Genomic DNA, 13277 nt, shown 5'->3' with positions numbered 1-13277 from the left:
CCTCTGTCCATTTGAAGGTATTATTTTGACTTGACTGTTTTTCATTTCTTTACTATCAACAGAAGAGATTTCAAATAGGATGTTATCATGGTCATCAAATTGTGAAGGAAGGAGACCGTTTTAATGTACATCTTTCTCTCTCACACATAACTGGATTGTTTTATGCCTAAATATTCCTTCTTGCAAGTGAAATGGATTGCATGGAGTGTTTACTGAATAACATCGTATCGCCCTGCATCATATGGCATCTAGACAGGGCTGAATCGAATCGTATTGAATTGTTGGCTACTTAAAGTGTATTTTAGGTGCACTGAATCTTTGATTACGTAACTAGAGTGTATCAAATTGGTCTCAGAAGGAGAAATACTACACACCTGTAGCTTTAATGCCTCCGTTCAGTCTACCTAGTTACAATAACTGACTAAAGTAACTGTCAACAAGCCTTCCACCTCCATTTGCTGGTGTGTTTTCCAGCCCCTCAGGCTGTGGGCTGATGATGAGTGTCATAAGCAGGAAGCCAAACAATTGGTCCTCCCGGTCGGTACCTTGTGCCGTTGAAGCGGCGCTCTGCATCGAACGTGTTTACTTTTTCTAGGCTTTATCTCTCAACAACCTTCACCTAAGCTCAAACTTGAGCTTACTTGTGACAGAGATCAAACACCCTGTAAAATATTAACTTGTGTATGCTCAAAACTTGTGAACGTTTTTGGAGTGATTTGATCCACGTGCTGCTGCTTTTGAAAACTCTCTTGCTTGCCCACACAGGCCATGTGTTAGTGCTCCTGACTCTAGTCCTTTATACTTTGTAGTCTATACTGAGACAGGCAGTGGACACAAATTGTTTAATTTAAACCCAAAGGACCATAGACATAATTTAATAGGAGCCATAGGTTGTTAATGTCTACTGGAATGTTTGTCCATGTGGGGTTAAGCCCGGGATCAGGACTTGGATATACAGAAAGCGATATTGCTGTATAACATTGAGGGGACTGTTGAAGATTTCCTCTAGAAGAAAGCTTGGAAAGATCATTCCCTGCAGGACTGCATTCATGTTTTCACATACAATCATTCGGTGGTCTGGGTGGCCATAATGGGAATCAAACCCCAGACCCTGGAAGTGTTAGAGCCATGCTCTTCTCATTGAGCTATAAAGAACAAGTTGCCCAGCCATTGGATAGCTAGGCATGGATGAACTCTGTGCCAGGGTGCGGCATTATCAAAAGCGTGCATCTTGATCCCTCTAGTGCCAAAACGATTAGTCAATTAATAGATTGGTCGATCGACAGAAAATTGATTGATTATAGCCGATAAATAATTTTAGTCATTTATCAAGTAAAAATACCAAACATTTGTTGGTTACAGCTTTACAAATTCTAAGATCTGTCATGACATTATAGGGTTGGGGTTAGAATACTTTGGGGGGGTTTTTGGCTGCTGGTCAGACTAAGTAAGCAATTTTAAGACATCACCTTGAGCTCTGGTAACTTGTGATGGGCATTTGTCATTATTTTACACATTTTATTGACTAAATGATTAATCGAAAAAATAATAGATTAATCAATAATGAAGTAATCATTAGTACTCATTTGCTTCCCCTTCCTTTACAAATGACAAGGAAAGATCAAACCAATAGCACCTTGGTGAAGTGTATTCTTGCTTGTTAATGTGTACAGGAATTACAAACATCTAGAGCGTGTTGCACAATCACACCGGTGTCAGGGTCATTTTTCGTGTTTGTGGATTAATGGCTACAGCACTGTCTGAGACTACACTATGTTGCATCTAATGTTGGCAGAGCCGGGTCAAACTCCAACCAATCACTGGCTTGTCAGTACAGCCTAGCTGCTAAACGAGTCAGGGGAAACTCACTGCCAGGCACCAGCGTAGTCTGAGTCTGTAGGCAATTATGGTGAAATACAGCACATACAGGCACCCAGGCTACCTCACACCCTCCACTTCACAGTCACCGGAGCTCCATCAAAGTGGCTCCTATCGGTCAGAGCATAGTGGGCCCTCACAGGCAGCGATACTGAAACAATATTTTCAGTTTAACCGTACATCTCAGCTCAGTTGTTGTCAACGTGTCAGTTTCACATCCGGAGACAAAACATCTTTTATCAGCTTCTTGCTGCCCTTAATATTTTGCTTTTGTGCCTAGGGAAAAAAACATTCAGTCATAACATGGTAAAATGAGCCCTTGTTATTGACATGAACGTCAGTCAACCGATTCGGTTCAGGTTACTCCAGATTCATCAAAACAGTATGATGAGGGACTCTGAGCCCTCTGCCTGGACGGTCCAAAGGTCTTTTATGGTTCTCTAACATTAGTAAACGGGTAAACGGCTTTTACGGCACGAGGCCCAGGAATAACCCCATCTGGTATTCCTTACTGGGAGGGAACCAGAGCCCATTACACAGATGTGAAGGCCACTGACCTGGCAGGGGGGGCGGGAGGGGCGGTCCGTGGGCTGGACCTCCCCACCCCAACATTATGCAGTGCGATTGGTTGATTAAGGTTTCCGATTACCCGGCTCTGCATATATTATCTTTGGCACTGGAACAGACCTATGTGAGGTAGGGTTTCGGTTGGGGGGGTGGGGGGGTGCAACAGCTGGCCAGCGAGCACTGAGGCCTCCATCTGCCCTCATGACTGGTCAGAGGCAACTCATCTCATGAAAAGATAAGAAATGCTGCACACTTTAGTGCTCCTGTTTTATTTCAACAGCTAGTGGGACATTGCAGCAGGGGTTTCCAAACTTTTGTCAAGGAACCCAAAATGGATAAACAAGAGACCACAGAAGCTCATTTGATGACATTTTGTCCCAGCAACCCCAACACAACATTTCTGCCTAGAGGGTTTTTGCATGCCACTACTATAACTACTTTAAAGCACAGAGACCTCAAGTCAACCTCACTGATTAAAGGAAATAAAATTAAATGCAAAGGAAATGCATTTAGATTAACCGTGGGGAACATGGCACAGACTTTCTTTATAGTTGATAATGCAATATAACAGGCCTATACATGCTATTAGGGACCACTGTGTATTCATATGAAGAAAAAAGTTGGATCATGTCTTGACTGGAAAACTTTGGCTGGAGCCCTGGAGTCACAGACAGAGTTGGTCTGAGATGGAGACCGGCCACTGAAGTGAAAAGTCCAGGTAAAACATTTTAGAAGCCCTGCTGAGACAGAAATGTGCTTGGCAGCACAAGTTCACACAGAAATGGGTCTTTTCTTACTGTTTAAATCTCCTTATAGTTAATCATAAAGAATAATTCTACAGCCTCGAGCAGCTTAATGTTCCTTAATTAAATAACAGTGAGCTGTGTGGGGCTATAGTGAAATAATTTACCACCTCATCAGGACAGGAAATCAACATTAAACCATAAGAGCTTTAAACCAACTCCTAAATAATAATGTGTATATTTGGCCCGCTAGTTTTGAGTTGGGAGCCTCTACATTAATATAGATAGACACTGGCTACACATTGTATCAGTAAACACAATTTTTCCTTTCAAATGGGGTCAATCATGCGCACTTGAGCTTAAGTATGAGTGATTAAACCTCAGCAGGGAGCAAAAGCATTTTATTTGCGTTTTACTTGCTTCTGGACACTTTAATTAAAAATACAACCTAAATATGTTCTGTGACATTTACAAGAACTGGATGATTTTGGTACACTTTGTGTGTGTTTTTCACAAGCATTAATATTAACATTGATATGTGCTTTTTTTTAATCTACTTTTCCAATGTCTGGAAAGGCAGAGAGGCAAATTAGCCTAGGTGTCTTTCTGGCTTGCAAAAAAAACTGGACCTTGTTTGCTGCGGCGACCCATTAAGATTAATTATTAAAACAGTAAATTGAACCAGTCAGCACGATAAGTCTACCATGCCACCTGGCTTGTGAGAGGCAAGGCTATAGTCAAGTGATCGGTGTCACGTTGTCATGAATGACATGTTAGAGAAATCTGTGAATGAGTTTTCGGATTCGTTCTTGTGGGTTTCTTGCGGCAGAGCACAACAATGCAACCGAGAACTGTCCTGTCACAGCTTTTACCACTACATTAGCTAGTAATCTATATAATTTTTTACACTTTTCAGCCAGTAAGCTGAACAGGCATCAAGTGGTTTTTTTATTGTGCTTCCACCAGGAGGGCTTAGACGACAGCCAAGTGCAGACTCCACTACTGGTCCCCCAAGTGAAAGGGCACACACCGACCATGCTAATTCGATTAAAATGTGACTCCTAGGAGACTTTCATTTCTGAGGGAATTTCAAATGCCACGACAACTTTACATGCTGTGAGTCACGAATTCTCTAGATGGAGGCATATTCTACCACCAAGTGCTGCTGGACATTTTCTTTTCTTCTGGTTCATGCTTTTGTTTAATCATCTTGGTTGGAGAGCGAAGTAGCTGCAGAACTATTCTCTATTTTGGATCCATAAGACTCACAGTGGCCAAAAGGAGTTCACTCTTTCCTGTAACAATTTTAAAATCACATCTGACCTTTTTTATTGTGTTCCTTATTGCCATTTATTTATAAGTTTTGTCGGTCTGACTATTTATGCCGTTCAGTGTGGTGCTCCTATTTACTCTGGACGTCACCAAAATCTAGGTCACATATACATGATAAAGCACCATACTAGCATGCCATACATTAAGCACAAATTTAACCACAACTTGCTTCCACCTCAGCCTAGCACCTGAGTTTGAATATCAAAGGAGAAAGCTTGCTGCAACACGTCCGTTGGTATGTCCTTTGCTGGGTCTCACACTGCACAGGGAGCTTAAATGGGTTTTCAGTGTGTAGACCTTCCGCATCTCAGATTCACAGGCACACATGAATTCTCCAACTCAACTCTGCCAGGAATATCTAGTACATACAGTGCAGATTTCCACATTGAACATTGCTCCCTAAATGCAATAAAAACCGCCTCAAAAAAGAGCAAAGGTACAAAATGATTAGGCTTATTTAATATCTTTTGATCTATCACTGCACTTTAATAGAACAAATATGCAAATGGGAAACCTGTGGGTAATCTGACCTGTTATGTCTCTTTTTATTAAGTGATAGTTTAATTCTGTGTCTTCTTTTGAATGTTTGCTTGTACCTTTTAATTATGTCTTTAAATTGCGCCGTGTGAGATGAATGAAGTTGTACTGATTTGGACTGAACTGAATTATCCACAAAATGAACTGACTCACCAGAACATCTGAAGGTATCAAATTCAGAATGCAAATGAGCTAAGCAAACTGTTACACTTTACTAAAAGCTAACATACCACAGTAACAATATAACTCAACTTTATATGCCTATTGGTAGTCCTATACTTTGTGGTTTTAATATCTGGTAACATCTCCAGAAAATGAACATCTCAGCTTGTTTTCTTCACTTTGGGCTTTTAAAAAAATGTCACTAATCAAAACTAGTGCCATATCTAAAGCACACAAGGTCCAGTCTTTCACATTTTAGCACTCTCTGTGAGGTTTAAGATAAAGTTCCACTCATGCGCAAAGACAGAGCCTACGATACAATCTGCTAATATGGGAGTTACATCTTACAGACCCACCATGTAATGAGAAACATGCTGAAACACTATCTTAAACAGAGCTCATCTCCATTAATTCTCAGTTCTTGAGGCCTTTTTTTAAACCCTCAATGTCTCCAACTCCCCCAAGAGCCATCGTGAATCTGTTCAGGGCGGATTCAGTTACCATATCAGTGCAAACCATGTTACTCCTATAGGCCTATAGGTGCAGACGGATGGGGACGAGTTCATGTCTGCATTGTTAGGCTGGACAGACGGGAAACTGCTGGCTTAAGATAAACTGAGTCTGTCGTCTGCAGATACATGAGGTCATGCCAGGGCAGTGAGGGTAGTTCCTATCTCAAATACTGTGAGGGTTTCAGCACTGTCTCTTTTGACTTAAAGAATTTTAAGAAAAAAACTGGACTGGGCCTACGTTAATATTTGTTAGGCTTAAATCGACACAATTAACAAGTGGGTCTAATAGAGCCGGGGCGATATGGACAAAATTAAAATAATAATCCTAAGAAATTATTTTGATATTGGTACGATATTCGATACGATAAAACACTGCAACTTCAAATAATATTCCCTAACTTGTTTCAGATCTCATTTTGTGAGAGATGTTAATTAGGCTACTATTTGCCTTTTATCATTCATTTAGACAGACTTGTGTATCATAACTTGATATCAATACTTCATCATAATATGATTCTATTGAAATTGATGATAAATAATAATATTGAATTATTTGCCCAGCTCTAGGTCTAATCTGCCAATCTAGGCCTACAGCTCATGAAGCTAATCAAATCACATTGCTTTGACAAACACAATGGTTACTATGGTTACTATGGTTACTGCAAATATCTAATCATCCAATCATTATAATCTCATTAGCCCTGTCATTCCAGATCTATATTTTTCTCTCAACCTCTCTAAGACAAAAATACCACTGGCGGAAGGAAAGGGATCCCATTAAGAAGATTCATGTTGTTTATCGAGTCTTCCTGGTCTGAAATCCTGTCTTCCTGCCTGTCGGGGCGATGGGCCTCTCTTGACCACGTCTGCCTTTCTCGACACTTCCTCTACTGCGGTGTCCAGCTTCCAGACCTCTCAACTAGCCGATCAATCCCCGTCTCGCCCTCCTCTCACGACAGGAAGACCAGAGCTGGAGAGCGGTCGCCTCTGGTTAGAACAGCACTTTTGCCTTTCTCTCTGGGAACGGGCCACCATGTTCGGAAAAACACGTAAACAAATGTGTGCGCTCACGTCAGAAGTCGCACTGATGGAGGAAAAAACAACAGGAAATGTACTATTTTGGCCGGCAACACCGGCAAGAGACAGAAGTCTAAATCCAACCATCTAAATCCAAATGAAAACTTTACATCTTTGGGGTCCGAGATCTTTAATGTCCAGGATGACTTCAACAGCGTTTTTTTCTAATCTGAATCAGGGATGTGGTATTGCTGAAAAGTTAAATCGACTCATTGTTCCAGGCATGCGATTGCACAAAAACACACACACAAAAACTCTGGCCCTATTTCCTTGAGTGTGCAGTATACTTGTCCTCCCTTCCTACCTTGCTTTTATCATTCCTCCTTTAACCTGATTTGTGTCCTTGTCATTAAAAGAGCTCTAGAAATAACCTTTACTTGACTTGACTTGAATGAACGGTATGAAACTAGTCAAAAATCATTGGTATTATTGATCTAGACTTTACGCACACACACACGCCATGGAGAAATCCTCAATGGCCTCGCCATTACACTCATGAGTACTCAGCCAACACTCATACCAAAGTGGTGAAGTCATACTATAGAAGGGAAAGCATTTTGTCTTCTGCTGGCTTGCCTTCAAAAAACCCAAAAGGCCTGGCCTAATTTTCCAAGCAGACATGCAGCAAATAAAACATACCCGATGACAAAGCAAGTAATATAATCTGGTTGACTGCAACGTCACAACCCCACTGACCAGAAATCCTTGGCATCCTGCCTGGGTGAATAATATTTCTCCCTAAATGAAGCATGGACATCTAGACTATAGGAATGTGGAAGGCGGACGACAGCTGAACTTAAGGCACACTGATGTAACTCACTCCAGATTACAGAGGAAGAGTGTAGAGGCTGAGAAGAAATCTAACGCTCTAACGGGATTTGCACACCAGATGTGATGTGATGCAATTTCTCCATTCATTGTCTATGAGAAGCAAGTAACCGCGTCCGTACAGCAGGAAGGGATAGGTGGCGATGTGAACCAGGCCCACAATGAAATGAGAAAAGTTGAAAAAACTTTAAATTATGCAAATGAGCTCAATGGTCGCAGTGTGAGAACCAATCACATTGGGACAAAAATACGGTTCTCAAATTCTCTCGGTCATTACATTTTTGTTCCTAGGTCCCCCTCATCTTTGAATGGAAGATGGAAGAGAGAATTATTACAACTCTGTCCAATGATATGGCCAATCTCTGTCCGTTTAGAAAGATCTGAAGAACAAAATAATGTATGGAAGAGTCAGAGATTGTTGGTCTTCCTGGTAACGTTACCTGAAGTAGCCTTAAATATTTGGGCTGCTAACTTTAGCTCTGGTAGGCTAAACAAGTAATTATAGCTTGGTAGCCTACCTATCCCATGACATCCAAATAGTTGTAGCCACTTAGCTAACTAACTCGCTAGAGTAAAGCATACTTTCAAGATTACATTTTCCAGATATATGATTATGGATTTTATTTGGGCATTATGAAATGAATTAAAATGCTAAAATACAAAAAATAGGTCTACTTAAAAAAATAGTGCTTAACAAACCTGATGTTTGACCCAAGAACACACCCGGAGAAACGCGTGATGACTTTTGATAGAGCGAAACAACACAAAGCAAAGTGGTTGAGCTTGGTCTGAATGATGTTTAAGTTATGGAGCTCGATCACAGCCTTGAAGGCATCAGGCAGACGTAAATCCAGGACCAGGAACAGCAGACCTCAGTCAAGGATGGGACAGAGAGATGGACAGCAAGGTCGATGGTTCGGGTTTAAATAAGCAGGAACAAGTGTGGGTCTTCAGGTGAAAGACAAGATTTGCAGTGGTTCTACCTACAATATGTCCTTTGGATCCTTATCGTACCTGGTCTCTGTTGACTTGAACTCGACTGGACCTGGTCTTGGAATTGATCTTGACTTGACTAAGTTGACTCAAGACAAGACCAGGTCCAAAGGGGGTCCAAAGGTTTTGAGAGACCCAAATGATTAGCCTACATAACATGTTAAATTTTAAACTCTTCCAGAGGCATTTTGTGCTTCATTTGACAGTGAAATCAGCACATCGTATTATTAGCACTACCCAGACTATCCAGTTACCTGCTTCATTACTGACTGTATTTTAGTTGCAATTTGTTGTTAAATTGTATAATGAAAAAAAAAACTCCTACCTCGGTCCTTAGGTCTTGTTTATTAAATTTCTTTTCCTTGCACTTTTCTCTTACATGGTCATTGTAGGGTCACAGGAATATTGTCTAGCTGTAGTATCAGTTGCTAATAATATTGGTGATCTAAGAGTTGAGGCTTAAGTTGGCTCTGGATAAGACTGTCAGCTAAAAAACTTTAAAAATGGCTACCGTATTTGTGGTTATGTTGACGTATAGAATGTAGGTTCTTTTTTTTACGATAAACACTTGTATGGTCTGTTTCAATTACCGAAAAGTATAAACCTAAGACATGGCTACATTAGCAACAGCCAGATAATCATCCTCATTATCAATTTGCGTCATGCTACAGAGTGCTGTTGTTACACTACAATTACCTTCAGCATGCAATACTGTGCCCAGTGTCCTGATATCACTTGTCAAAACAAAAAAGCCCAGCGCTTCTTCCCATTGAATCCTTAGTGAGAGTTGCATAAGCAAGCTTTGAGTCCAGCTGTCCAATCCCCCCCCTCTCCCCACGTTTCCCGTCGTCCAGTTGTCCAAGCTTGACATAGGGAGGGACATTACTCACCGAGGCCGAGCGCTCGTGAACTCCGGTCAGTGGGGGGTGGGGGGTGGGGGGGGGATTTGCATGATGCATACCCATGTCGGAGAAAGCCCCAAGTAACTCATAGCCTAACTATATGACGCAATAACTGGTGGGTAACCACTTGGGCGTTAGCAAATTGCATTTTAAAACTACACGAAAATCTCGTAAATTATAAAAAAATATGTGTAAAGCTATTTTTTTCACATACAAACAAACATACAAATGTTATATAGTTTTTTCCCATACGCTGTCTATTTTTTGATTCGGAAATCTCGAAATGAAGTGACGGAAATGATGACGACTTCTGAGGTGTATTGCTGCAATTCCCACTGGTTGCCAATAGAGGTTGATAATAGTCATAGATCACTTAATGCACCTTTAAAGTTTCATCGTATTCATGGTTGCCTCAACAGTAACATCTGTTCTATTTCAATGGCTTTTGTCATTAAAAGTAGAAACCCGGGATATGGCTAGAATAGCCTATAACGAGTAAAATGCAGACGCTCATATAATCACAGTGGAAAAAGTAGACTCTATCACCTTGCGACCTCCCACATTTACCCTCTCTCCCTGTGGGAGCAAGCATCTAGTCTACACACAGTACATCCCTGAACCATTGGGTACTGAGATAAAAAAAAAGAGATTTTCCATACAGATGTATTTCTTCACACTCATCTGCCGAACACAAGCACCAACAACAGGTGGTTGAAATCACAGTGGAACAGCACATGGTCATTATTCATGAGGGAAGGGAGTCTCACACAGAGAGAGAGAGAGAGAGAGAGAGAGAGAGAGAGAGAGAGAAAGAGAGAGAGAGAGAGAGAGAAAGAGAGAGAGAGAGAGAGAGAGGAAAGGCTTGAATAGAGTATTTTCTCAATCTGACCTTTTCCATTACTGTGAAACTAACAGTATTGCTCTATCCTGAAACTTCACCACCCCTAATCTGACTCTCTGCAATACTTTATTTTTTTAATGTAAGTGAATGATGAGAAAGGTGGAATCTCTTTCATCATTCATGTCCATTGCACATGTGCTGCATTTACAAAACAGAAAGAAAGAAAGAGTATGACTATGACCCCAAACCCCAAAACCACAAATTGTTATTTACTAGACCGCATCGCAAGAGGCAAAAGGCATCTCAAAAGGCATCTCAAAAGGCCTGGGGTTAGTAATAAAGTAAAGCAAATAAAATAAAATGAAATAGAATTTAAAAAAAATGTAAAGTCAATTATTTAATCAAATAAGTTAAATCAAATTTGTACCTGTACTGTAAAAATTGTACTCTCTACTTTTAATGTGTCTGCTCCCCCCCCCCCCCTATGATAGTGAGTTCAAACCATTCATATTCATAGTAAGGCTGGTTTGGGATCAGTGACTTAACTTTTTCTCTTTTCTGAATGGGACATGAGCAGATAGTTTACTTTAAGTTAATTAAAGATAATGTGCCACACACCAGACTCCTCATGTCTCTGCATGTTTCCTGGCTCATTCAAACTAAAAGCATGCTGCAGTGCAAAAACTACTGACAACTTTTGCATTTCACTGCTACACCTAAAGAACAGTAGAAAATACTGCTGTAACATCAAGTAATATGGCATTAATTAAACAATTTACAACTAATATCCCCACAGCTGCTTCTTTTGAACCACATGTCTTTGTCTGAGGAGCATTTCACTGTGCAAGTCCATGCCATGGAAATTTTTCTCGTCAGGAAATGACAGATCATATTACTTAGCTAGCTGACGTTAGCTAACATACAGTAAGTACAGTGCAAAGTTGGCTAGCCGGCTAACGGTCGCCCAAACCGCAAAAAACGCACATTTCACATACATATTCTGATTTTTTTTTTAATTGAATTACGCTTCAAAATATGACACAAAAATGGCCAGTAACCTAAATGTATTTTTACACATGTAACTAGATGCCATTTGGCCGGCTGGTCGGACCCGTAACAGGAAGGTCTCCGGTTCAATTCTCCGCAACAAACGGCCATGTGTCCGGTCGAAGTGTCCTTGAGCAAGACACTACCAGCTCACTGTGAGTCAGACCTTCAGCTAAGTTGTAATTGCATATTTTGGACACTGTAAACGCATTTTCCCTCCTATTCGCCGTGGAAAACACACAATACACCCGCAAACACATTCACAATACATTTAAATGGGATACCAGCTGCATTTGGGGGCAGTTTGTGGGTATTTTGACACTTTAGGGCTAACTCTTAACATTAAAGTAGATGTGAACTCTGGGGTCTCGTGCCCCGTACACATCCTCTCTCCGACTCACCTGTCCTGAACCGGAGGTCTTCATCGTGCTCGGAGCCAAACTCCCGGAGGAGGGAGAGGAAGAGGATGCCGAAGGCGTTTTGAATCCCAAACACCGAGCCGTTGCACCACATGGCGGCCAGCATGACCAACCACCCCCAGCCGCCCTCCGGGTGCACAAACTCGACCTCCTCCTCCTCCTCCTGGTCGGCGGCACCCCGGGCTGCCGGCTCCCGGTCGGCTCCTTTGCTCTCCCCGTTCTCCCTCTTCTCCTCCTCCGCCTCCTCCGGCCGCTTCTCGCCCGCTGGCACGGCGGCCACCGCATCCTTCCCTGCCGCATCACTCTCTGTCATGTTGGTACCTTCTGTCATTGTTTTTTGTGAGTCAAGAAAAAAAAAAAAAAAAAAAAGGTGGGAATCTGCAGCAAATTTGCCGGGTGATTTGCAAATCTGGAGAAATGCAGTGACTGGAGAAAAAAAAAAATGAAAATTCACACGCAGGTTGTGTCTAAGAAATGCAGGTCTGGGTTTTTACTGTTATGTTGAAGTTGCATCCATTTAGGTGCAGTAATAGTAGTGGTGGTGCTGCTGCTGCTGGCTGCCACTGTCTGTCCCTACTGTAGCTGTCAAACCCTGGTGTTGCAAAATTGTATAAATAGACAGCGCGGAGGGGCGGGGCTACGGGACATTCAGCAGGATCCCGCAGCCGATTGGACACAACGTTTACCCATGACGACGGAGTATTGAAATACAGATGTAATATTGCTGCAGAAGAAACTTTCATTGCATGATTCAGAAATGGCAAAAAGGTTCCCCCCCTCCCGCCGGGAGTCGTCACTGCTGTCATCTTTTACTTTCCTTGGTAGCTTCCAGCTACCAAATATAGACAAAAGGATGAAATATACAGGCAGGCATGTATAGATGATGTAATGGTGAATATTAATTGATGTTTTTTCCCTTTAAAAGACTCAAACTTCTAATTACTTGCATCACTTTCATACTACTTACTGATAGATAGATAGATAGATAGATAGATAGACAGACACTGGATCTATGGAGTTCAACCATTACAGAGAATAACTAAACTGTAATCCTAAATTTTAAGAAGGATACTATAAAGTCTCTCAGCAAACCTACAAATTGCCTGTAGGAATATTATAGTGATACCATAGGAGATTAAAAAAGGTGACTATATTCTCATTATTGGGTGCCACCGAGACATAAGTCCATACAGAAATATTAAAGTGATCTTTCATAAGGAAAAATGGGATTAGTAATAAGACACTTTAATGTAAAAATCACAGATGAATCAAACTTTATTCCATTTTGCTTTAATTACACTCAGTTTATACAGCATGTATACTTAAGGTGGAGTTATATTAATGTAGCTGACAACATCACAGTGGTTTTCATCTCCATAGTCTTTAGGATTAAAGGATTAGAATACATGTATTCGGATTTCAGTAATCTGACTACAAAA

The 13277-nt window shown here is 41.2% G+C and overlaps 1 protein-coding gene across 1 annotated transcript in view; it reads right to left on the bottom strand.

The window, feature by feature from the left end:
* Positions 1 to 12404, bottom strand: part of slc16a10 (solute carrier family 16 member 10) — a 41016-nt gene extending 28612 nt beyond the window's left edge. Inside the window, exon 1 of the mRNA XM_071899237.2 lies at positions 11821 to 12404. Coding sequence (XP_071755338.1) covers positions 11821 to 12169 — 349 coding nt within the window. The 5' untranslated portion in view covers positions 12170 to 12404. The remainder of the gene's footprint in view (positions 1 to 11820) is intronic.
* Positions 12405 to 13277: the final 873 nt, after the last annotated feature.

Source organism: Centroberyx gerrardi, chromosome 18 (genome assembly GCF_048128805.1).
Source record: "Centroberyx gerrardi isolate f3 chromosome 18, fCenGer3.hap1.cur.20231027, whole genome shotgun sequence".
Classification (NCBI taxonomy): Eukaryota; Metazoa; Chordata; class Actinopteri; order Beryciformes; family Berycidae; genus Centroberyx; species Centroberyx gerrardi.
This window is presented reverse-complemented; position numbering and strand designations above follow the sequence as displayed.